The sequence below is a fragment of the Pempheris klunzingeri genome, chromosome 3 (assembly GCF_042242105.1).
Source record: "Pempheris klunzingeri isolate RE-2024b chromosome 3, fPemKlu1.hap1, whole genome shotgun sequence".
NCBI lineage: Eukaryota > Metazoa > Chordata > Actinopteri > Acropomatiformes > Pempheridae > Pempheris > Pempheris klunzingeri.
The window spans coordinates 12024232-12048600 of record NC_092014.1 but is presented as its reverse complement, the minus strand read 5'-3'; the positions used below and the strand labels follow the sequence as shown (position 1 = coordinate 12048600).

The 24369-nt window shown below is 38.7% G+C and overlaps 3 protein-coding genes across 3 annotated transcripts; 2 read left to right on the top strand and 1 right to left on the bottom strand.

Annotated features, from left to right (window-relative positions):
• Positions 1-6658: 6658 nt before the first annotated feature.
• Positions 6659-11448, top strand: LOC139199084 (leucine-rich repeat LGI family member 2-like). The gene is made up of 8 exons (XM_070828097.1): positions 6659-6834; positions 7036-7107; positions 7330-7401; positions 7796-7867; positions 7991-8062; positions 8752-8921; positions 9761-9925; positions 10613-11448. The coding sequence occupies exons 1-8, from the start codon at positions 6659-6661 to the stop codon at positions 11446-11448; spliced, it is 1635 nt and encodes a 544-aa protein (XP_070684198.1).
• A 3259-nt stretch (positions 11449-14707) lies between these two features.
• Positions 14708-21331, top strand: LOC139199083 (coiled-coil domain-containing protein 149-like). The gene is made up of 12 exons (XM_070828096.1): positions 14708-14836; positions 15790-15951; positions 16104-16142; positions 16371-16478; positions 16638-16754; positions 17458-17630; positions 17888-17960; positions 18117-18201; positions 18300-18447; positions 18577-18653; positions 19007-19063; positions 19151-21331. The coding sequence occupies exons 1-12, from the start codon at positions 14786-14788 to the stop codon at positions 19699-19701; spliced, it is 1641 nt and encodes a 546-aa protein (XP_070684197.1). The 5' UTR covers positions 14708-14785; the 3' UTR covers positions 19702-21331.
• A 151-nt stretch (positions 21332-21482) lies between these two features.
• Positions 21483-23305, bottom strand: LOC139199232 (extracellular superoxide dismutase [Cu-Zn]-like). The gene is made up of 2 exons (XM_070828270.1): positions 23094-23305; positions 21483-22605 (listed from the first exon to the last, which is right to left on the bottom strand). Exons 1-2 carry the CDS (start codon positions 23303-23305, stop codon positions 21969-21971), a joined length of 849 nt encoding a protein of 282 aa, XP_070684371.1. The 3' UTR covers positions 21483-21968.
• Positions 23306-24369: the final 1064 nt, after the last annotated feature.

Here is a 24369-nt window from a genome sequence, read left to right as displayed (position 1 = left end):
AGTATATTTACATAGTGCCAAAGATTTATGCACAGAAATATACATTTGGACATAAGCATAAACAAAGAAAAGCAATTACAAACATAAAGATACATGACAAATGGACAAACGCAGTATGTAGATCAAACTGTTACTGTATATACAGGGTTTTGGTCTGGTGGTGGAAGTGCAAGACTGGTTTGGTTGCGCAAAGAAGGTTGGAATAAATATTGTATTTACAATGTACTAAGTTACTTGAAATTGTCTCCAATGCCATTTGTGGACCTGAGAATGGCACCAGCGCTCTGCCCTCTCACTGAAACAGCTGCCTTTTCCTTGGCGGAGAAAATTATTCACCAGCAGCTGGTGCCAGTCTGCTAGAAGAATTTACTATAGCTTCATCCATTCATGGGTACATCTGTATTCTAATCAGTTCCCATCACTGGGTCATATCGGAGAGCTGACAAAAGTAAACGAAGGATTGGGTGTTCGATAATAATGTTTGCTGTCAAGGACAAAGCCGAACAATTCTACCCTGTGTGGTGACGATCTAGTTATTAGAGCTCCGTCTAAGTGTTGACGACACAAGTGTTGTTTCTGAACAGGGCCTCAGATTGGTGGTATGCAGCAGGGAGGGGTTGGGCCAACAGTTGCTCCATGTGGAGGGCACACTGACAGCAGTATAAAGGACAGAGGCCACCAGTATAAAACCTTTGTCACCCTCAAATCCCACTTTTACCCTCAGTGTCATTAATAAGGTGTAGCCAAACCAAAACAAAACAAAAATACAACACATTTGTGCATCAGAACTCTTGTTTTCTCATCTTTCACCTCCCATTAATCATCTCAGGACCTCATACATTGACCTCCTTTGGAGGAGGCCGACCCCCTGGTTGGGAACCTCTGGACTAAAATACTCAGCTGTGGATTAAAACTTGCTCCACTCTGATCACATTACATTTTGCTGATAATACTTTACTTAAGTTTAAGCCAGAATTTTACTTGCAATAGAGTATTTGTACATGAGTTTATTGGTACTTTTACTTCTGGATCTGAACACGTCTTTGAAACTGTTTTTGAAGCACCTCTCTGATGAGTGAAGCCGGTTATCTGCCATGACTTTGCATGAGTGCCTCTGCTGCCCTGCAAAGACAAACAGCATAAACTACTAAAGGTCATGACTTAGGCTTAGATTTCACATCTACAAAAAGTTTCTATGAAATGACATCACAGTGCTTGAATACTGTAAAGTGTTTTATTTATGTTGCAGCTGAATGTTTGACTTAAATCAAACAATGAATCTAAAGCATAATTCTATAAATATCGTGAAAGTATCGTGAAACTTCCTGCTTTATACTCCATAAAACTGGATATACTCTCATAATAAACCTCAGGTGGAAAAATGGCACTCATGTGGTCTTTATTTCTTCAATATCTGAGCTATTAAAGACTTGATTTTCTCTTTCTGTGCCAAAACACGAACACATGCACAGGTTGAACTGACCTCCACAAAGCTGATAAATTTAGGCAGCTATTTAAAATGGGGACACCGCTCACGCAAGCATGTTGAGATCAGTTTCTTACAGTGGCTACATTAAAACAGCAGGTGTTAAATCATAAGCACCATTAATCAACGCCACAAACAGTCCATGTGAGGACCTTTCAACCCTCGCTCTCACCCTCACACATCAGATGTTGATGCAGAACACACAATATGTACCTGCTCTAAAAATAACCGTGTGAGTGTGAAGGATAAGTTGAACAGTAACACAGCAAATCTTCCAGCGTTAACAAGTGTTGATTTTACAGTGACAGATTTTCAGAGTTGACAAGTGTTGATCGGACAGTTGTTTGTCCACTCGCAGAGCTGACATGGGTCGACACGCACAAACTCTGATAGGTGGGTCCTCATGGAGCCTGAAGTTTGTCACTGGAAGAGATTTTTTTCAGCATTTGTGATAAAAAAAGTTAAAATTAGACCAATCTGCAGAGCTGCAGCAAGAGTTTTGATTGAACAAATAACAGCTGACATATTCAAACATATTCAAATTAAAAAGTGTAATGGTAATGTTAAAGTTTAAGATAAGCATTATTGTCTTCTGATTATTGGCAAATATACTCCATTACGAGTATAATTACTGCATAAAAATAATGAAGTATTTTCAGCAACATGTACTTAAAGTATCAAATGTACAAGTACTTACTCTGCTGTACCCTTACAAACTGTTGTTTAATAGTAGTATAGCCTCTGATATGTAGTGGAGTAGAAGTATAAGTGGCATGAAATAGATGTGCTTAAGAAAAGTACAAGTATCTTTAAATTGTACTTAAGACATTGTACAAAGTACTTAAACTCATGCTGTGCAGGCAAATATTGCTCAAATCTAAAATCAAGTATGTTTGGCAGAATTTGGGGGAAATATGTATAATGTACAAAATTGTGGGCGAGGACTGTACGCCAAGTGGTTAATCAACTTCATTTTACTAAGTGGGTTTAAAATACAAAAGATTGTTCTGGATTTTGTAACAAAACAATCAAACTTGATTTGCAGAGCACCGGTCATACAGGTTAATACAGCTTTTGACAGATGACTGACAAACTGACAATCAGACAGAACAAGTGAGGCGAAAAAACATTTCGCCAGAAGAAGAAAATCCAATATGAAACCAATGCACCTGAGAGAAAGGCAAAAAATAAAAACAATATAAAATACAGTAAAATATATTGAATAGTCAGAGCAATAATAGTAAAAAAAAAGAGGATGAAATTAAGACTAGACTAAAGAACAGTAAAAAAAAGATGAAAAGACTAAACCAAAATAAAAATCATGACAATAATTTACAGAAATAAATGAATAAATAAACAAATAAAAGCTAGACTAAAATGGCATAGGCGACATATATGTATATAACTCACAAAATAAGAAAATAGCACAAATATGATATGAAATTTTCCAACATAAATATGTTATCACACAATAACGTATTGTAAACACAGCCTTGTTCGATTGCTGCATAATTCCAGTGTGAATTGTTTGTGTTTGCTGTAGGATCATGCCATCTAGCAGCGCCGGTCAGTATCTGATAGCGGCTGCCTTCCCTTGTGCAGCTCCTCAGTGGGAACTGGAGAAGTCTGAGAGCTTGAACACCTGCTGTGAAGCAGTCACCAGCAGCCAGACACCGCACTTCTCCAGGTTCCCCTTCCAGCCATCAAGGGTTTCACAGTTCAAAGGGCAAAAGGTCATTTTTGGATTTGAAAGTGTCACATGTGAGCTAGTTTTCTGGATGTAAGGGATTAGAGCGCTACCCTAAACCGCCGATAATGACAATTCACTTAAAGAGGATAAATGATCACTGACCTGGTGCTGAAGGGTTCACTAAGTTTACCACTTTATAAATATCACAAATTCAAAGAAGCAACACATTCATATCAAAATGTTGCCTAAAGAGTATGTTGTTTCATGTAAAGTCAAGTCTGTTTCATTGATACAGCCCAAAATAAATCAAAGGTTGCCTCAAAAGGTTTATAATCTACATTAACTCTATAATCATAATATCCTTAAACCCTAGATTAGGTTTATTCCAGCAAAAGTGCAAAAGGTTATCTTTGAATTTCTAAAGGTCAAATAATTAAATTTTCTAACAAGACACCCTATATAGACGGTTTATAGATGATTTATCAGCTTTTGCTATAATAATAAATCATTTATAGGTCACTGATAAACTTAATCAAGAACAACTTTTTTGTCGCCAGGTTGTGACAAATGGTGTTTATGCTGCTGTGTGCTGCGCATCTGAACCAAAGTCCTAAAATTAGCAGCTTATTAGCAAATAAAATGACTAATTGGACAGTACAAAATCTGTGAATATTAATTACTGCATTACAAATATTTACATCATATGATTACTAAAAAAAATTGGTAGGTTTTTTTTACGTCATTCTAAATAAAAGCTTATAACTGATCCATAAATATTAGTAAATTATTTATTAAATAACAATTAAGCAATTGCTAAACACCAAGGACTCTTTATGATGTCAATTTATTTATTCTTGATACGACCATCAGATGGCACCAGAGTAAAATGAAAAAATCCTACAGATGAGGGCTTTAAGAAAGTATCTGAGCTGCAGCTGACTTTAAAGTATATTTAAATATTGATCATGATTATTGGATAGAACAATCATCACACACAAAGTCCTTTAACTTATGTCATAGAGTAATGCTCATCTTTGTGCCCACAGTTGTTATTTTATTTCTTTATATTATTTTATGCTCTCTGTTATAGTGCATCAGGTACAGGTTAGTTTTTTTTTTTACAAATTCATTTTCGAGGAAAAATGCCACAGAAATCACAGCAGGAGTGTTACTAAATTCAGTGGTACAGATATTTATTCTGTCTGTGTAAAGGTGATTGATCACGAGTCAGCTGTTTTTTAATGGTGGTTACTTTAGATGAGCAGTTTTGAAGTTCCTTTGCACCACTGCTGGTTGGTTTGGCAGTTTGATTTGTGAGTAACCAAATGAAAACAAATACATTTTATTGTGTGCATAAATTTTTACAGACATCCAAAACATGAGCAAAATGTTAATAATATGACATTCACTGTGTCAGAGGTCATGAGTGATGGGCATCATGTTCGCAAAAGAAAAATGGCTGAGCCTAAAATGACTTGTTTGTATTTCACAGAGACTTAATGTCAAAAGAGAGTAAAAACACTTTTCTACGTAGGTGTTTTGATCACATCTCGATGGTTGTCTAGAAAGAGACAGCAAAGAGATGTTTGCTGTCGCTGGTTTCAGCTTGCACGTGTTCTGAGTGTTTCAGAGATACTCTTGCCTAAAAACAGCAATGCTAGATGCAGAGCTGTCATGAATTATGCCAGCAATGGCAGACATGTACGGTTGCTCCCTTCTGGTAATGGGTATTTGGTTTCACTCATGCTCATAAACTACTGGTCCTCCAGCAAAGGTCAGCACCTTGTTAGGGCCTGCTGCGACAACTTACAACCTTATTGTTTAGTGAATACTTCTTTCTATGAATAATGGTGTTGTGTGGTATTAAGATGATGTTGTGGAACAGTTATTTTTAGAGTTTTAGGGACATGATAGTGGATTGCGAAATAAGCCAGTCTCGCTGTGAGGGCTGTGAACCAGACGGGAAACCTGACTTCTGTCGCCAGTTTAATACAGATTCAGTTACTTAACAGACAAAGAATTAAGGTTAAGATACTGATAATTGCTCCTGTGTATATGTGGGAAAGAATATGTGATTAGCTTTGTGTAAAGGTGTCTGCCAAGTGAAAAGTAAAACACTAAATACTATCTATCACACAACCCACTGTTGGAACTGGGTGATCTTTTTGTGTCTTCACAGTTTGTGTTGACACCATTCAAGAATAAACATTTATTTATAATTCTACTTAATTGAATGAGTTTACTATGTTAAATATGTACTTGCTTGGTAAGTGCCCCCCAGTTTATCATGTAAAAAACCTTACAGGCAAGAAAAGCATGCATCAATGTATGTTTTTAGTCTTTTTTTTTATTATACTAAAGACATTTTTTTTGTATTAATCATTATGGTCAGAGTGATAAATCTACCAGACGGAAAGTAACAAAATTAACGGTAACACATTTTTAGGATGATACAATTTTTCAATATCTAGTTCTTTTCTAAACATGTCTTTTAAAGAGCAGGATTTTAAAATTTAAAGCTTTGGCTTAAACCCTGGGGGGCCAGAAGAATGACTGGTCCAAAGCCAACAAATAGATTTCAAACAAAACCTCATGCAGTATGAATAGTTTTGACAGATGCTACAATCGCATAAAAACGCTTGACATTACAGCTTTAAACTGGCAAAATATGAACAGAAAAGAATTGCCAACTACAAAGACAGCAGATTATTTTTTTTGTTAACAAACCTGTAACTTGTTCAGAAAAAGACTCTTATGTTTGGTTTACAGCAGCTGCCCTCTAGTGGTGCATTCAAGTAACACTGAGACCATCACAGCACCGTGTGTGTACAGACAAGTGACATTTCTGTTGTTTTCTGGGAAGTAAACGCATCAGTAAATGGAGCAGTGGTTGGTAACTGTGGCCCTGGAGGAACACTGTTGATGTTTTTGGTGCATTAGAGAGAACAGTGTGATGGCCCCTAACCTGGAGTTACTGTGTTACTTCTTAATGCATTTTCCTCTTTGTGGGACTTTCTGCACTAATGGAGTCAAAGTGCTCCGGTATGCACATGGTATCACGTGATAACGCCTGCACGTGAATTTAAACATCGTTTTCGCTCTCCATGGTGCTGAAATAAGCAATTTTTGTGTTACAGTATTGTTTTGGTGCTGCTTTGATTTCCCCACCTTGAATATCACATTAAATAATTGTTTTTGTGGCGTTAATTCAAATGATTTTTTTTTTTAAAACAACAACATATAAACACTAAATTTTTTAGAGTCTTTCTTCTCAACAAATTGCCTTTGTGGTTACTGACGTTTTTGTTTTTTCCCCCCCTGGCCGAAAGTGAAGCAGCCTTCCGGGACGCAGCTGCAGCCGTATCAGCCTGTGTCAGGGCTTTCCACTATAGTGCTGCATTTTGATGTCGCCCAGGCGGGTAAAAGCTGCTGCCATCACCGACCACGTCCCCACTTACTGTTATTAATGTTCAAGAGGCAACATGCCATCTACTAAGGAGTGGCTACTGGCCGGTTTTGCGCTTCTGTGTATTTCTGGAGCGGCTGAATCTAAGAGGAATTTCAAATGTCCTTCAGGATGCTCCTGCTCCAAGGAGACCATCATCTGCGTCGGTACTTTACAGATCCCACGGACCATACCGAATGAGATCAACTCACTGTGAGTAACAAATAGTATTTCTTCGGCCAAAGTGGATGATCTCTTTAACAAAGCACAAGGCAGTCAGTGTTGCATTCAAGGAGACAATTTACTTGCTTTTCTGTGCTTCCCTGCAGAGTTGGCACCTGGTGTGTCTGGTACAGAGTGTTAACATGTCACAGCACGAGTTTGATTTTGATTTGTATGCGTTTCTTTCAACAGGAGCATGGTCAATGGATCTATTTCTGAAATTACAGAGGGGATGTTTTCACTCATGCCCTCTCTGCAGCTGCTGTGAGTGCAATTTTGGTTCATTTGTGATCAGCAGTTGACATTTCAGGTCAGTGCAGACCAGGCCAATAAAAAAGTAGATGAAGTATCAATCATGCAAAGTCTTTTCAGTGTAACATGGTAATTTGTAGGTAAAAAAAAAAAAAAGAAAGAAGGAAAGGTGCCAAACACAAAAGTTTTAATTTCCAGTTTGCTCTGTTTTTATGGTTTACTTGTTCCTTACAGACTTCTCAATGCAAATTCTTTGACCACAATCAAAGATGATGCTTTCTCTGGCCTTCCACATCTTGAGTATTTGTGAGTATTGTGTGACATTGTGTGTGTTTTTTCGTTTGTTTTCTTGTTGTTTCGGGGAGTTTCTGTACTAGTTTTTGCAACACAATATTGTATCTACTGCATACTGTATTGTCTGTTTTGCATCGTATATTGACTGTAACACATCATGCCGTAAATACAACCTCAGCTTCTTCCTCACCATCCAATCTACCATCTCAGCCTTGAACACCTACACTCCCCCTCCCCGGCCTCTTCGATGGGCAAGAAATGTTGTTAATAAACATAATATTCTGAAATGTGTATCAACATCTACAGATATCTCTGTACCAAAACCTTGACATGACATGATTCATGACATTATGTTCAACGTTATTTAATTCACTGGTATTTTGGTGTTTTATGACTCGCTGAACAGATTCATTGAAGGGAACAAGATTGAAACAATCACCAAAAATGCCTTTCGTGGTCTGCGAGATTTGACTCATCTGTAAGTCTGCTGTCATTATTCTCTCTACCACCCACACAGTATCTGTAGCACCAACACCTTATCATCTCAAAAAGACTTGACAATGATGTGCATGTTTCTGGTCTCTCTGTGTCTCTGGCTTAGATCACTTGCCAATAACAAGATGAGGTTTCTGCCAAGAGATCTCTTTTTTGATTTGGATTCACTGCTGGAACTGTGAGTAAGCAGTTGTGGTGTCAGCAGTGTGTGTTTGTGTGTGTGTGTGCGTGTGTGAGAGAGATATTTTTCCATACTGCCTTCCAAAGTGAAGCTGACTCAGGCTGTGTTTTGTGTTTGCCAGCATTAAACTCATTAAACTGAATAGTGCAAATGTCACGTTTATGTCTCAGTCACCCTCTGTAGTTCCTTTGGAGCTAAATTTGTAATCTTTATTGTCATTTGACACACATTTCATTTACAAATTGTCCTAACAATAATGAGAAACTGCTTCTCGATGAAAAATAGTCACAGAACAATTTAAAAAACAATCTTTCTGTAACATAAACTGTGGATAAAATTATTCATATATGTATTAGTGTCAGTTAAGACATTTAGCAAGACTTCATCCTCAAGCTAAACCAAGTACTATTTATTCTTGTTCCTGCAAAGTTTGAATTTTGAAGATGCGATAATAATGCTGCATGCCACAGCATAAAGAAAACATGCAGCATTTATTCATTTTGACCTAAAAAATGATAAAAGTTTGAATCATACTTTGTTTTGTCACACACAAGCACACCTCTCTTGAGCTTTTGTGGCATCTCAACCCTCTTGACCTTTTCTCTTGCCAATATGAATATTACATATTTCATTGTTCAGTAAATGTGTCCAAGCTGATATTAATGATTTCCTCTGACATACATTAGGGATCTGCGAGGCAACTCTTTCCAGTGCAACTGTGAGAACAAGTGGCTGATGACATGGCTGAAAAACACAAACGCCACAGTATCAGATGTCTTCTGCGCAGGCCCCAGTGACATGAAGGGCAAGCGGCTCAATGACCTTCCTATTCCACCGGGCGAGTGTATCTCCACAGGTAAAATAACAAGCACATTATCAAAGGCAATTATGAATAGGCTCAGACACAGCTAAAAATGTCACGTACAAAAGGAAAGAAAGAAATCAATGAAACAGTTGAATAATTAAACAAGACACACACAGTAACACGTGTGGCCCAGAAAACACCTACACAGATGTATGTACACTCACACATCAGAATCAGAATTACTTTAATAATCCCCAGGGGGAAATTGCTTTTTTTTTGCACTCACATCCACAAACAACAGGGCAGAGAAACAAGAAGAGTGTATCGCTATGCTAGCAGCTCTGTGAGGCTGTAAATAGGCACTCAAGTCCTTTGTGCTAAATGCTAATGTCAGCATGCTAACATGCTCACAATGATAGTGTCAGCAAGTATAATGTTCACCAGGTTAACCATGTTAGTTTAATGTGTTAGCATGCAAACGTTAGAAAGGAATTATTATTATCGTTATTTTTAACCTAAGCGTTACTTTCACAGTTGTCACACTAGTTTCACTTTTATTCTTATTCAATAATCCTGGGCAGAACTATTATCAGTGCAAATGTGGACAGACAATGTAAGTGCAAAGTGACATGAATACACCTCAAATCACTGCATAAAAAAGACTTCACATATTATACAGAAACATACCATAAAACTACAACAATAATATTAGAAGGTGTGCTGTATCCAAATTAAATATTAAACAAACCCAAAATATGATAGCTATGGCTCTACAAAGTGTCATCTCAAAGCTTTTCACAGCATGAAAAAAGGTAATTTAAGCAGTGAGGTTATAAATCTATCACTTTGTCAGCAGATTAGCAGTTTCTGTTTTTGTCTGCATCCCACAGACTTTGTGCGGCATCAGTCCATCCCCATTCAGTCCATGTCAGCGGACATCTTCTCCTTTAAAGAGGACATCTACGTGGCGATGGCTGCTCCAAACTCCAACAGCTGTGTGGTCATGGAGTGGGATCACATTGAAATGAATTTCAGGAAATTTGACAATATAACAGGTTTGACAACACTCACTGTCTTTTCTTAAAAGTTTTTAAGTCTGATATTCTGTATTTCTCTCATAGTCAGAAAATATCACAAAAAAACAAAACCAACAATGAACTGATGCTACAAACTAGATTTGCCTGCTTCGTGGCAGTTTGACACAGCTTATTCCCCTTTGTCATGGCTTAAAAACACGTCACTGTCACATTTGGTGGGTGTTACTTCACTGAAATGAACATGGGGACTGTAGTTTATTTTATGTCAATCACACAAACATCATCCTGGTGCTGTAAATACTGTCGAAAGCACCAAGTGTTTATTACTCAGCAGCTGAAAATAGTCCCCAACAAATTGGTCATTTACTCCTGTTTGAGAAATGATTGCTAAAAACTGTTATTATTATTATTATTATTATTATTTTAACTTTTTCAAAAAATGAAAGTATATAGTCATGACAGTCATTTTTTAACATTTTCATCTCCAGTAGGAACCAATGGGTTAGAAGTAGAGAGACGCTGGCATAGGAAGTTAAAGATTATCAAGAGACAGATCAACATATTGTTGGTTTTAGTCACATGATTTATTGACAAAAACTAAAATTAGGAATAATGTGACTTGTATGTTTTAAGGTTAATTTAACAGAATAACTCTAGAATTAAATTATTGCTTAAAAGTCATTTTCTGTTTTTTTATCCTCACAGGGAAATCTGTTGTCGGATGCAAGTCGGTCCTGATCGAAAACCATGTCTTGATAATAGTTACCCAGCTCTTTGGTGGCTCTCACATTTACAAGTTTGACGATCAGCAAAACAAGTTCACAAAATTTCAAACTATTGAGGTCTTCAACATCTCAAAGCCAAATGACATTGAGGTTTTCCAAATGGACGGTGAGTGGTTCTTTGTGATTGTGGACAGCTCCAAGGCAGGTTTGTCTACTCTGTACAAGTGGACCGACCAACCAGACCGCAATGAAACTGGTTTCTTCTCCTACCAGTTTCTGCACGAGTGGTTTCGTGATACGGATGCTGAGTATATTGAGGTGGACGGGAAGTCCTACCTCATCTTAGCAAGTCGCTCTCAGTCACCTGTCATTTATCTGTGGAACAAGAGCACCCTGAAGTTCATACTTCATGGTGAAATCCCACATGTCGACGATGTGGTGGCAGTCAAAGCTTTCCGGGAGGAGGATGAGTTGTATCTGGCCATGACTTGCTACATCGGTGACTCCAAAGTCCTCAAGTGGTCAAACAAGCAGTTCACGGAGGTGCTGGCTCTGCCTTCTCGAGGAGCAATGATCCTCCAACCTTTCACCTTCGCGGACAGGCACTACCTTGCTCTTGGCAGCGATTATTCCTTCACACAAATCTACCTCTGGGATGTGGAGACCAAAATGTTTCACAAGTTCAAGGACATTTACGTGCAGTCACCACGGTCATTTATAGCAGTGACCACTGACCGGAGGAATTTCATTTTCTCCTCCAGCTTCAAAGGCAAATCGATGGTTTTTGAGCATATCATTGTAGATTTAAGCTTATAATGCCTAACAAGAAAATTAATAATCACAGTGTGAGTCGGTCACTCAGATCAGTTTTGCGTGTATGCTACAAAGGAGTCTCAACTGCTGTATATCTTCGTCATGCTACTAGATATATCTTTCTTGGTTTGAGACGAACATCTTTGGCAAGTTTCTGCAACTCATATGCATTTCTAGCAATTATGGAGGTTCCCTAAGTAACTTGAAACTGAGGGCTGATGGAAATATAAAACAAAGACAGCCTTTGAAATGTAATGCAGCTGATAACCACTGCTCTGTCCGGTTATATTGTTACTAAGGTGCTCTAAGCATCAAAAAAGTACAGACTGATAAAATATGTTTCCGCACACTTCGATCTTTGCAGTGTATCACTCAATTTTTGATCAGACCTTCATCAGTGCACAGGCCGAAAGCTCAAAAATAAAGAGATACACTGCATAGCTCTAAGTGTGTGGAAACCTTGTTCACCTTTGAAATGTAAACAGCATGAAGGTAATTTCACGGCAGACAATGGCTGAGCCACAGAGTGTCCTTTCTGGCCAGTGTTACCATAAACTGTAGCCAGGCCACCCACACAGGTAGTAAGAAACTTTCCATTAAAGGTTATATTTAAAAAAAAAAAAAAGACCTTTATATATGATTCCTAATGGTGCACATGTAAACTTCACTGTTGCCTCAATGAGTGAAAGAAAAAGTGAGAGACTGATTTCATGTTGTCAGTATGCTCGAAAACCAACCAATTTGCTGTTGTCTGACCAAATCTGAATGTATTTGTGTCTGAAGGCACGGTGAAAAGCCTGCTGTCATAGGGACAAGATGCGATAATCGTTTAAAGGGACGACACTTTCAGACGGTCTCGCCTGGAACAAATTGATGATGTTACACCTGACAGATTTCACTGAGTGATACATGAGAGAGCACCAACACTCCTCGTTCTCTCACTTCTTCACATCTGGCCAAACCTTTGTGAAGTGGAATTGAGAGCGGTTTCTGAAAATTGTAGAAAAAAATGGAGTCATTGAAACTATGTGGAAAGGAGTGGGTTTTGAGAGGCTCAGCCCGGCCATGTGTGTGGAATTTGATTGGATCCACCACTGCATGCAAAATGTCAGAAGTTGCCCTAAAATGCTCTAAACTCTGTAGGTGAAGTGGTTTGTTTGAAACAACTGGAACGTTATCTTTCTGAGCAGCCACTAGACATTTTGAAGCTTTCTCATCCTGGTAACCGTCATGACCGAGCATTTAAATGTGCATGATTTTCCTCAAAATCTTTTCACCAAAATTACAGCAGCCTATTAACTAAATTTCACGAGCTTAAGCCTAACTGCACAACATTTAGAACTAGCTACTGTATGAACAGAGTGCCTGATTAGTGGCAGAATAACTTCACTTCTGATTCCTATGCAAAATGTATAATACTGAATGTTGCTCTGAATTACAATCACAAGGTTAATTTTGTGCTGCTATATGACTTGAAATGCCATTTACATGGTCTTAGGACACAAATGTGTGCTCTTTTCTTTACTGATCTTTTGATATTTTTTGAAGTATTGTACAGATTTAATTACTGTTTGGCTCTGAATATAAATTCTTTTTCACATAAATAACAGGCATCATGTGTAAATTAGGCCTTGGTGTTTAGACTGTTAAACACCTGAAAGTCACAAAATGCTTACAAGATCTGACATAAGCAATGTTTTTGTTAGTACTACAGATTTCTTGAAAACAAGATACATTATTGCCTGGTGTCCTACATAGCAATGATGTACATCCAGTGTATCACACTACTACCAACAACTGATCTTTTACACAACATTACATCGCCAACCTTCAGCCTTATGCGAGAATGAGTTTGTGCAAATGCAATAAAGACCATGTAACCAAAGGCTTTGTAGTCATCTGTTTTTCACTCTATCTTTCATTCTTAGCTGTAAGAAAAACTGTGAAATGTGGCCATTAAGCAAAGACAAAGTGCTTCAAACTCAGCATGCTTGAAATTAATGCTGCTGTCAGCATCTGGCATCTGAGAGAGCATTTTCTTTCAACTGCAGCAAAGGACAAATGACAGAATTATATGGTTCATTTCAGAGAACGAGAACAGAGGAAATCGTGTGTGTCTGTTACAGTGTCAGAGTCAGCCAGACAAAGTGTCATCATCATTAATGTCACTGTTATTAATGTCATTTCATGTTGAGGTGTGACTGATGACACTGGAAAAGCCTCTTGTCAAATCTGTGCAAAGTGCTTCTGCCAATAGCCAACATACATTTTCTGTCCAATCTGCACTATCAACAGCAGCAGTCATTACCAAACCATCTGTCCTGTGTGTACTTTCACTACTTTCTTGGCAAAATGTAATTATTTTATTCTCTGTAAGCAATTAGTGTAACGAAACAGCCAAAAGCTGCTGTTCTCTCTTGTGTACACTATGAAATGACATCTATGTGGGAAATTTATATTCACACTGAAAGAACATACATAATGCTCACATTAACACAGTCTAATCTAAAGGATGCACATCACATCAGGCAGAAAAATGCTGCTGATCTGAAACTTTTCATCACAAGGCACTACTGGCCATGTCACAAAATAAAGCATAAGGGTCAAATTGTTGCTGTGAAATAACTGATCAGATCAGTTTTATGTATTTTCAGGTGTTTAATGACAGTTTCATTACTTTATTAAACATCTTATTTGTGTATGAATGCATGGTTGCATTGCATTTGGTTAGCCATTAAAATTTAATTGACTTTTAAATGAAATATTAATCAGGTATCAATAATTGGTTGTGCACTGTGAACTGAATTCGCAAAGTGCCCAAGTGTGTAATATAAAATCAATAGATGAGACAGTGTGAAATAATAATTGCATCAATAGATACAGACATTTTTTATATAATATAACCATGAAATTGTAAATAATACAAAACATGTATACAAGCTTATTGATGACCTGACTTGAAAATGTCATTTGGACAGTTATATCACCGTTTTTTAGTCTAAAATAAAATAAATTATTGGCCCTGCTGCAAGCAGCAGGTAAGTAGGTACACTGTTTGTCTGTCTTGGTTCATTTGATTACTAATTTCATACAGCGCTACAGGCTTAATAAATATCTTCTAGCTACTCAGATCTCCTTGCAGGTAGTACTCCGTTTAACGAAGGTCTCCAAACGCCTCGTGACGTTTCTCCGACGTCAGGACGTACGGAAGTGATGCAGGTCGTTTTTCCTCAATCAGCTAATCCATTTTGATGATGCAAAATGTCTCCAGACCTGATCACGGTGATGCTGATCTGAACCTCACGTCGCATCATCGTTAAGGTTTTCTCTTCTGCTGGAGATGGATCCGTCCAGGAGGAGCGAGAGTGACTGGCAGGGGCTGGTCAACGAGGTGAGGCTGCACAGAGCACAGAGCGCGAAAACACACTCACTAACCTCCACTGATTGTTGTGCACAAACTATCACATCAGCTGTGCATTTGTGTCCGGAGTGTGCGTGTCGCGTCGTGTTTGGAGCCACGGATAGTTAACGATTTGACTAAACCGGATTAAATCTCAGCTGCTTTGGTGTCTCTCAGCCTGCGGGGAATGTAGATAAGGAAGTAGGTTTTCCTTGCACCTGCAGAGCCAAAGTGTCACACAGAGGTGATGACACGTGAAGCAACATGAACCACAGTGCGGCTGTATTCACTCCACTTTGGTTGTAATCAGTCACAATCAATGCATTTAGATGATTTAGTTCACGATGAGCTTTTAATCACCTCCATGTCCGTATTTTACATAGATCCAGTAAAATGTTGTAAAAACAAATGTTATAGCAGTAATCTGTTCTATTGTGGGATATTTTTATGAATATGATGATTTAATATGTTGTTGTCTAAATTATAAGCCATTTTTAACCAGAATGATTCCACTTTAACAAGTGGAAGTTAATTGATTAATTGATTAGGCCATCACCAGACCTGATAATTGAATAATCATTTAATTAATTTATCCAGGCAAACAATGCCAAACATTCACTTGTTTCAGCCTTTCAAATGTGAAGATCCGATGCGTTTGTGTTTCATAAACTCTGGAAAATTGTGTTTTTTGTTTGTGGTTGTATGTGTATTCACTATTTTTTGGCATTTATTAGGCTGGATCAGGATCATGATTATTATTAGCAATATCAGAAGAAGGTCTCGTGTGATCATATTGTCCACAAGCTGCTTCATAATCTTATTTAATAAACAGTTAAATATTAAAGTTTCTGGCTTTGGTGATTTCCTACCTAGCTAGTATCTGTCAGTGTTCACATAACAATGTCTTTAACCCTTTCTGATAAAACACTTGTCCTTACATGCAGTTCCTAATTTGTAAGCGGAAGCTGGAGAGTAAGAAAGAAGCTCTTCTGATTCTGTCTAAAGAGCTGGACACCTGCCAGCAGGAGAGAGATCAGTACAAACTGATGGCCAACCAGCTCCGCGAGCGGCACCAGGGACTCAAGAAGAAGTACAGAGAACTCATTGTAAGACATCTCTGAACCAGTACAGCCCTAAAGATGCATCATGAGCGCTGCATCAGGCAGCAAAGTGGAGAATAAACATTGTCATTGTCTGCTGTCCGCTATTATGAAATGTTGCATTTAATGACAGTTTGGTTTAATGTTATAACTCACAGGATGGAGATCCCTCTCTGCCTCCTGAGAAAAGGAACCAAGTAAGTTGATTTTAACCTCTCTACTCTTTACTAAAATATCGATAAGGCTCCTTAAAATGACATTTGGCAGCTTTGCACATAGGCTCCAAACAGCTAGAGATAAGTGGATGTTAATACCCTGAATTCAGTTATGATTTACTGTGGCTACTATGCTTTGCATACAGTTTAGTAATACTGACCAGCCTGTGTGATCTTGCTCGTGTGACCTTGTGTTTGTGTCTCATTCAGGTGAATTTAGCCCAGCTACTGAGAGACTCCAGAGAAAAAAACAGTCAACTTTCTGAGGAGGTGAAGGAGCTGAAACAACGACTGCTGGAGGCTCAAGGTGACAACAAGGTACCACATCACACTGTGCGCTATACTGCAACAAAGTCAAATAGCAGTGCTTAAGTTCATTTGAATGCAAAAAAATAGGCCATGAGATTTTAAAAAGGCAGAATCACATATTGTAACACTGTGCAGAAAATAACGGAAAATGTATCTCTGTGCCAACAGCTCCTCCGAATGACCATCACCAAGCAGAGGTTGGGAGACGAGGAGGTTGGCACTCGACACTTTCCTGCTCATGAACGGGAGGATCTGGTCAAACAATTAGAAAGAGCTCGAGAACAGGTGAGAACAGGGACTCGCTGCCTGCTGCTTGGCCTTCTGTCTTTTAAAGTCTTCTGTGTTTAAATATTCAGGCCACTCAGGTGGTTTGTTGCACAAAATCCTGTCAACTAAATGTCAAAGTAGGATGCTTGACATGACTACATGTACACATGCAGTATACATTACATCATTATAGCAAATATATGATTTTCTGCTAACAAATGTTTAATAAAAATCTTCCTTCCTTTTATTTTACATTACTTTGTAACATGAGTCAGAATAGGACTATTTAAAAGCAGATGTTATTACTCAGAGTCATGAGTCATATTTCCATTGTTTCTTTTTCAGTTGTATTTCATGCGACTTTCCAAAAATTTTGTTTTGAAATTAAACTCCAAAATACTGTGCCAACCTCCAAAGAGTCAGTTTTTAACCTGAACAGCTTCTGTGTATGCACATGAGGCTCTCTCGGACACACAAGGGCACGACCGAATATATTAATGCCAGATTAATGGTGGTAAGAACAACCAGATAAGGTAATAAAAGAAAAGTGTGCCAAAACTAATGAATGAAACAACATGGAATTACTGTGATAGTTTACCTCAAAGAGTCAAAAATAAATAGGATTATGAACTGATGAAATATTATACTCACAAGTAAGATAGAAGTGTTGCATTATTAGATGAAGTCACAGTTTTGCTGCGTGTGTTTTGTGTTGGTGTAGAACGAGGTCCTGGAGCACAGTGTGAAGTCGCTCACAGACGAGCTTCAGGACGTGCGAGCAGAGCGCGACGTGTTTCAGCAGAAGGCTCATCGTCTCAATGTGGAAATGAACCACATCGTGGGAAATGATGAGATACGGATTTTAGACATAGATGCACTCTGCATGGAGAACAGGTTTGTTGAAAAACATTTTATTGGTGCTTCACTGTTAGAAATATTAAGAGTATCTGCATCAATGTCCACAGTTAAAGAAATAATCTTTAACTGTCTAAAGTCTAGAGTTTCTCCAAGACTTGACCAGTTCAGTCAGACATAAAGTATAAAAAAAAGTATATTCATAACAGATAATACATTTATCTGTAAGGTGAAATGGATTCTGAGGAGGCTGAATGATGTCTGAATTTTGGCTTTTGCTCAAAATAATCTTTCAGGTATTTGCACCAACGCTTCAGTCAACTTCAAGAAGAAATCAACTTACTCAAAGGAAACCTGGTGAAGTACAAGGTAGCTACATGTTGTTTGTAGTTTCTCAATTCTATGAAAACGGAGCCATTTAATTTTTTTTTTTTTTTTCAAACGTTACATTTATTAAAAAGAGTTTTAGATTGACTGAGCTCTCAGAAGCCTTTTGCACACATTAAAGCCTTTCACTGATTTCAGAGTGCCCTGGAGTGTCGGAAAAACTCCAAAATCTGTGGGAAAGCCAACAGCAGTGCACTGACCGGGGTGCTCTCTGCTAAACAAGGTCAGAAGAAGAAAAAAAAAAAGTGTGTGTTTTTATAAACCTTTAATCTGAAGACAGCATGGGGGTGTCTGTAGTTAACCTGTGACTCATGAATGCAGTGAAGGAACTGTTGATGTCTGAAGAAAACGGCTGCAGTCTGCCGGTGACGCCACAGTCCATCTCAGACCTCAAGTCTCTGGCCACCGCTTTACTGGAAACTATCCACGAGAAGAACATGGTGATTCAGCACCAGCGTCAAATCAACAAGTACTCCATCTCATTCTTTGCACTCTCTCTCTGTGTACACTTTGTCTAGGCTCTAATTTGCGCATATGAGTAACTTAGATGTCGGACCGAGCGTGTGAATTTCATAGTTTTTATGTCTTTCTTCTTTAGGATTCTTGGAAATCGAGTAGCAGAGCTGGAGAAGAAACTGAAAACATTAGAAATATCTGGATTATGGAGCCTTCCAGGTGAACAGTGAAGTATTTTAATATACTGAGACTGTTGTGTTTCACTGAAGCCTGTGTACTACATACTCTTTACAATGATTTACACTTTTTATCCTTTCCTCTGTCCATTTTGCTTCTGGCTACCTGGAGGCCTGACTTACAATGTGTCTCTGGGAATATACGGAAGTATGTTCCTCTCATAACTGTGTCATCTGCCTTTTAACCTTTGAACTTCATCTTCATCCATCACTTCTCATATGTGACCAAATTACATCTACTCATTTATATCCGCTCCATCCAAGTGGTGACATACAGATGACTAAATTACTACAGCTTTTATAAACGCTTATTTTAATAATGTCTTGTCATAATAGGAGGAAAAGACACCATCAGCCTAAAAACTGAGTCAACAGACTCTCCTGGACAGGAAGGTGAATATTCAATGTGGCAATACTTCTGTCAGCCTATTGTTCTGTGTGTTGGCGAGATTATATTTCTTAAATCTTCTATGATTGCAGACGTTGAAGGATCAGAAGAAATAGCTGTCGATCTGTCGAGCTGCACAGAAGTCGCAAACCAGGAGAGCGGACCACCAGAGGAGCTTCATGAGGAGGCATCCGACGAGGAGACGTGCCTGCAGAACCCCTCAGACCAGTCAGCCGAGGAAGAGCCGATCATCCCTCAGACAGAAACGCCAGACAGCGAAGAGCGTCATGACAGTGATCGATCGCAGATCACAATTGATTTAACAGCTTTAACGAGCCACCAGTCAAAAGAAGAGGAGCGTCTGAGTGAGTCCCCTCCCACGGGGACAGATGTGAACACACACCATCTGTCAGACGTCTACCACTTACAGCAAACTTTAGAGAACTCAGGAGGAGGAGAGGATGAGTCAGACGAATACACTGATGGTGTGGGAACTGTTGAGACGGAGTGTATTCTAACAGAGGAAAACATCAGTAGCGCAATACCTGCCGCTGCTGCTGCAAGCTGTGCTGAAGAGCATGAGGACGTCCAGTCAGAGCAGGAGACCGAGTCTGGTGTTGGTCAGAAAGATAAGGATGAATAATGCATTCCTAAATTTCTACCATGGTACTACTTCAGAATGATGAGAAAAACATCAGGACAAAGTGATTATTGACATATGGGATGTTTTAAACGACTACTACATTACAAAATAATGAAATAGTTGTCCACAGCTTCTATTTACTCTGTGTAAATCCAAGAAATATCAAAACCAATTATTGGAAGACTACAAGGATGATCTGCTCATTAATATACTCCTGCCAAATTAATGATAACGACTCATAACAAACCTACATGACCTAAAATTTGTGGACACCCGAACATAACACCCTAATGTGATTGTTGAACATTAATATGCTGCTGTAACAGCCTCCACTCTACTCGGATTACCCTTTCCACGAAAATTTGGAAACTGGGGGCAGGGTTTCTCTCCCATTTCGCCAGAAGAGCATTAGTGAGGTTGGGCAATAAAGTCTGGTTTGCAGTCTGTGCTCCAGTGAATCCAAAAGATGAGGAATGAGTCTGTGGTCAGAACGCTGTGCAGGTCTGTCAACTTCTTCCACAACAAAGTAGGGAAAAGTGATATGGGCCTGACTCTGTGCATGGGGCAGTGTCACGTTGAAACAGGAAAGGGTTATTCCCAAACTGTTGCCACCAAGTTGGAAGCTACACATGTGTGGCGTGGAGTGAAGAAACTGTGTGATATATGGTGATTTTAAAAAGTAGCAAAAAAAAAAAGGGCTGGTGGATGTAGCTGATATCGCTATAATGCTTCATTGGTGTGATGATTTAGATTTCTCTGTCTGTGATCAGAAAGTTACCGTCTTCGATCATTTACTTTAGCAGTGGGAATTACTCCAATGGCTGAATTTGAACTCGACAGTAAGGGAAAATGTTATTTGCATTACATTTGTGCTTTTCACTCCAGAGTGAGACACTGATTCAGGATTTGTTTCACATAGACATTTAATTCCAAATTAAGAGAAGTATAGTCGCTGCTGCCAGTTGATCATAGCCATAAATCGTGTTGCTAAGAAAAAGTTTGCCCTTTATCTTTCTACCTCTGTCCACTCTTCACCTTTGAAGTTAGAGACCTACAATATCTCATTGATCCCTACATCAACAGACACTCAGCTGCCCTTAATAACATTTAAGCTAAGAAGCAGCTTTATTCACTTTCTTAATATATAACACAAACATTTCCAAACTGTTTCATTTCTTTATTGGAGGACATTCACTTGCTCTTCCTCTTTGCTAGCAGAGTCTGTCTAGAAGCTCCAGTCACTTTGTTTTAACATCCTTACACAAGTTAGGATGCAAACACAATATTATCAAAGCTATATAAAAAGCTGAATTACAGTATAGTATTGATTGATTGTTATTTTTTGATCCATGCTTTTAATTCCTTGACAATGTTCGAAACAAATATTTAATGATTTACAAGAATTTGTCAGCTGATGTTGAATAAACAGATCTTAGATAAGAATACATTTACAGACCTTATTAGTCTGTTACACCACAACACCTAGATTACCAGCACTGATGTCTTGATTGTGTTTTGTGGTGAAAAATATGAATTCACCAGATAGAAATAACATAGAGCCATGTGTGGAATGTGTGCATAAATGTGTACAACATGGATTTATTTCTGCAATAAATAATTTTCAACCACTGGTTTGTTGTGACAGAAGAAACTATTTTAAGAATAGCCTGCTAACATGCTAATGCACACAGTTGTAATGTTACCATCCTAGTTTAGCATGCTAGAATGCTAATATTTGCTAATAAACACCAAACATAAATCAGAGACGAGTTTGAAGGAAATGACACTTTTGCGAGCATTTGGCCATGAAACAAAGCTAAATTTGAGGTACACTGCGCTAAATGCTAATGTTAACATGCCAACATGCTCACAATGATGATGGTAAAGTGCTGATATTTAGCAGGTATGTTGTTTACCATTTTAGGGGAATTTTGAGGGGAATGCTACTAGTTTTGCAGGTATTTGGTCAAGAACCACAGTATGGGACAAACCGAAATTTTAACTCAAGGATGGCACTAGAGGAAAAGTTAAGGGATCACTAAAGTCAATAGGATTCATCCTCTGGGGACCATGAATTTGTGCCAAATCTTGTGTTGAGCCCTCAAGATATTTCAGCCAATAAACTGTGCAACCAACTGGCTCAGACCAATGCTTGAGGCAAGTCTCCACAAGTGTTGTCTGCTGAATGTCTGGAGAAAGGGGATGTGATTAAGTCATTGATTTTCTTGGTAGTCACCCACAGTAGGCTATGTGCCACTTCTGTAAGACTAATTCTTCCTCATCCCCCTGTTATACAGCTTATGGTGTATATCCCACAGACTGGGGGAGGAAATCCCAATGATGCAGCAGCCGAGCCTCCGGCCTGCGTTTCCATGCAACAGGCTCCCGGAGTCCCCTCCACGGCCTAAGTCATCCATCTTTTCATGGACCACCACTGCTCTCCCAATCACAGACAGCCCTCCAAACAGTGTTGCCTCTGATTCAATCATTTTATTGATTCGTCCTTGCTGGGGCTCAAAGTTCCCAAAGTCTCCAGGGTGGTTGGGGTGATGTAGCCCGTGTGGATTGTAGTGGCCGCCAGTGGAGTCACAGCCCCGGCTCAGGTCTCCGTACTGATGGATGTGCACCGCTCTGGGCTCTGGATCACCTCCTCTGGGGAAGCCACTGAAGCGGAGGAGGACTTTGAGATTTCCCTGAGGATAATCCTGCTTAAACAGCACTTGGCCGTACACTTTGGGCAGACCCTCAGGTAGTGAGGTGCTGGGTCTCATTTTGCAGGCTGCATACAGAGTGCCATTGTGCTGGGAGACCTCTGGTGGAGCCAAAGTTTCACTGTCAGCTGAGAGACATTGTTGACTCACAGCCAGCAAAACCAACACTGCTGCTCCCCTTATGCTCTCTGGTCTGAAACATGTCAAAATGATAGGGACAACACCTCTTTGTTATCAACTCATTATATGCTTTGCATGAAAATTGCCATCTAGTAAGAGTACAGTGATGAAGGCAGCATTAAAATCCCTCACTTAAGAAAAAGTGGTAACATCACACTATGAAAACACAAACATATTGTCATATTGTCAAAGTCCTCATTATGCAGAATAGCTCATTTGACGGTGATGTGGATCATTATAACTATAGCCATGTAAGACGAAGTATTTTAACTTTGCTGTTCCCATATTTTATCATTATCATATGTTCGGTGTATAAAATCTAAATGTGCAGAATAACTATAGTTGTAAAACATATAATAGAGTTAAAAAAAAAAAAAAAAAAACAGCCTACAACATGACGCCTTAAAATGCAGGCTATCGGAGTAGAAAGGCGAGGTCGTAATAAAGGGATAATATTCGAGCTTAGTACCTGAGATGAGTACTTAAATAAATACACTGTACTTTGTGAACGCACCACATGCCCTAAATGTGCCACTCACCGATGTGGACGCATGATCAGCATGAAGAAACAGCTGCAAAAACTTCAGCTCAGTGTGGATCGTCTTACGTGTCAAGATGAAATATGTTTCATAAATGTCTTGTATAACCCTGTCAATAGGCGTAGCTCTCTGAGGGTGGAGCTGAGGTCTGGGGCGACGCCAGTCTGTTTTCATTATTCAAAACGCATGAAGGTCAAATGTTTACTCTTCATTGTTTTTCTACAGCTGAAGCTACTTTCGTGTGTTCTACTTTTATTAATTATTAGAAAGGCTTTGACTAGACGCCTGATTGTTAATTAAATAAGTTGGTGTTACGCCTGATCTTGGGATATAAACTCCTCCTCCAAGCAGCTTGGAGGAAAACGGCTTTAACATCCAAAAAGTATGCTTTCAACAAAATGTAACTAAACTAAGTACTTATTATGTAGGTACAACGGCCGATATCACTGTTATATTATCATATTTGCGATGCATTAAAATGTAAAGAGCATTTTAAATTCTGAAGCTGGTCTCAGTGGAAATTTATCTTAAATTCTTATATATTGTTATTGAGTTTGGTTTACCATTAACAATGCATGTTATATATAAAATATGCAACTGGAAAGTGGCAATCATTTGCAACTAAATGTAGAGAAAATGTGTTTCCATCTGAAATGCAGTGCAGTATCTAATAGCATAACATTTTAATGCTGCAGTAAATTTAAGATCAGAATTATACATGAGTATTCAGTACTTTCTACCACTGACAATTGCTTTTAGAGAAAATGTAGCTCAGTATTACTGGTTTTCTTGCATAGTTTTCGGGGTACATGTGGATGCCACATACATGTAGCTACTATAAGGTACAGAGATGCTGTGGGACATATATGCCCCTATATGTGTTGCACCCCTGTAGGCGGCTACGGGGGTCCAGGGCTGCTCTGCTTGTATTAACCCCCTTCTTCTTATTTTTTTCATCTTCTATTAACCCCCTTATTCTTCCCACCCTCTCTCTACAATTTGTATATTTTCCTATGCTAGAATAAAGCGTGCTGCGTGGTAACGTGATGAAAAATGTAGTTAAGATTCATGCAAACATATATAGGAGGAGAACCTGAGAAGAGCAGATTGTGTTACAAGTGTAAATTTGGAGAAGTAGAAAGTGAGTCCCACTTTTTTTTGTACTGAGGATTTGTATAAATTTTACATTAAATGGCCCACAAAACCCTGATATATTCTGCTGTACTTGTTTTTATGTG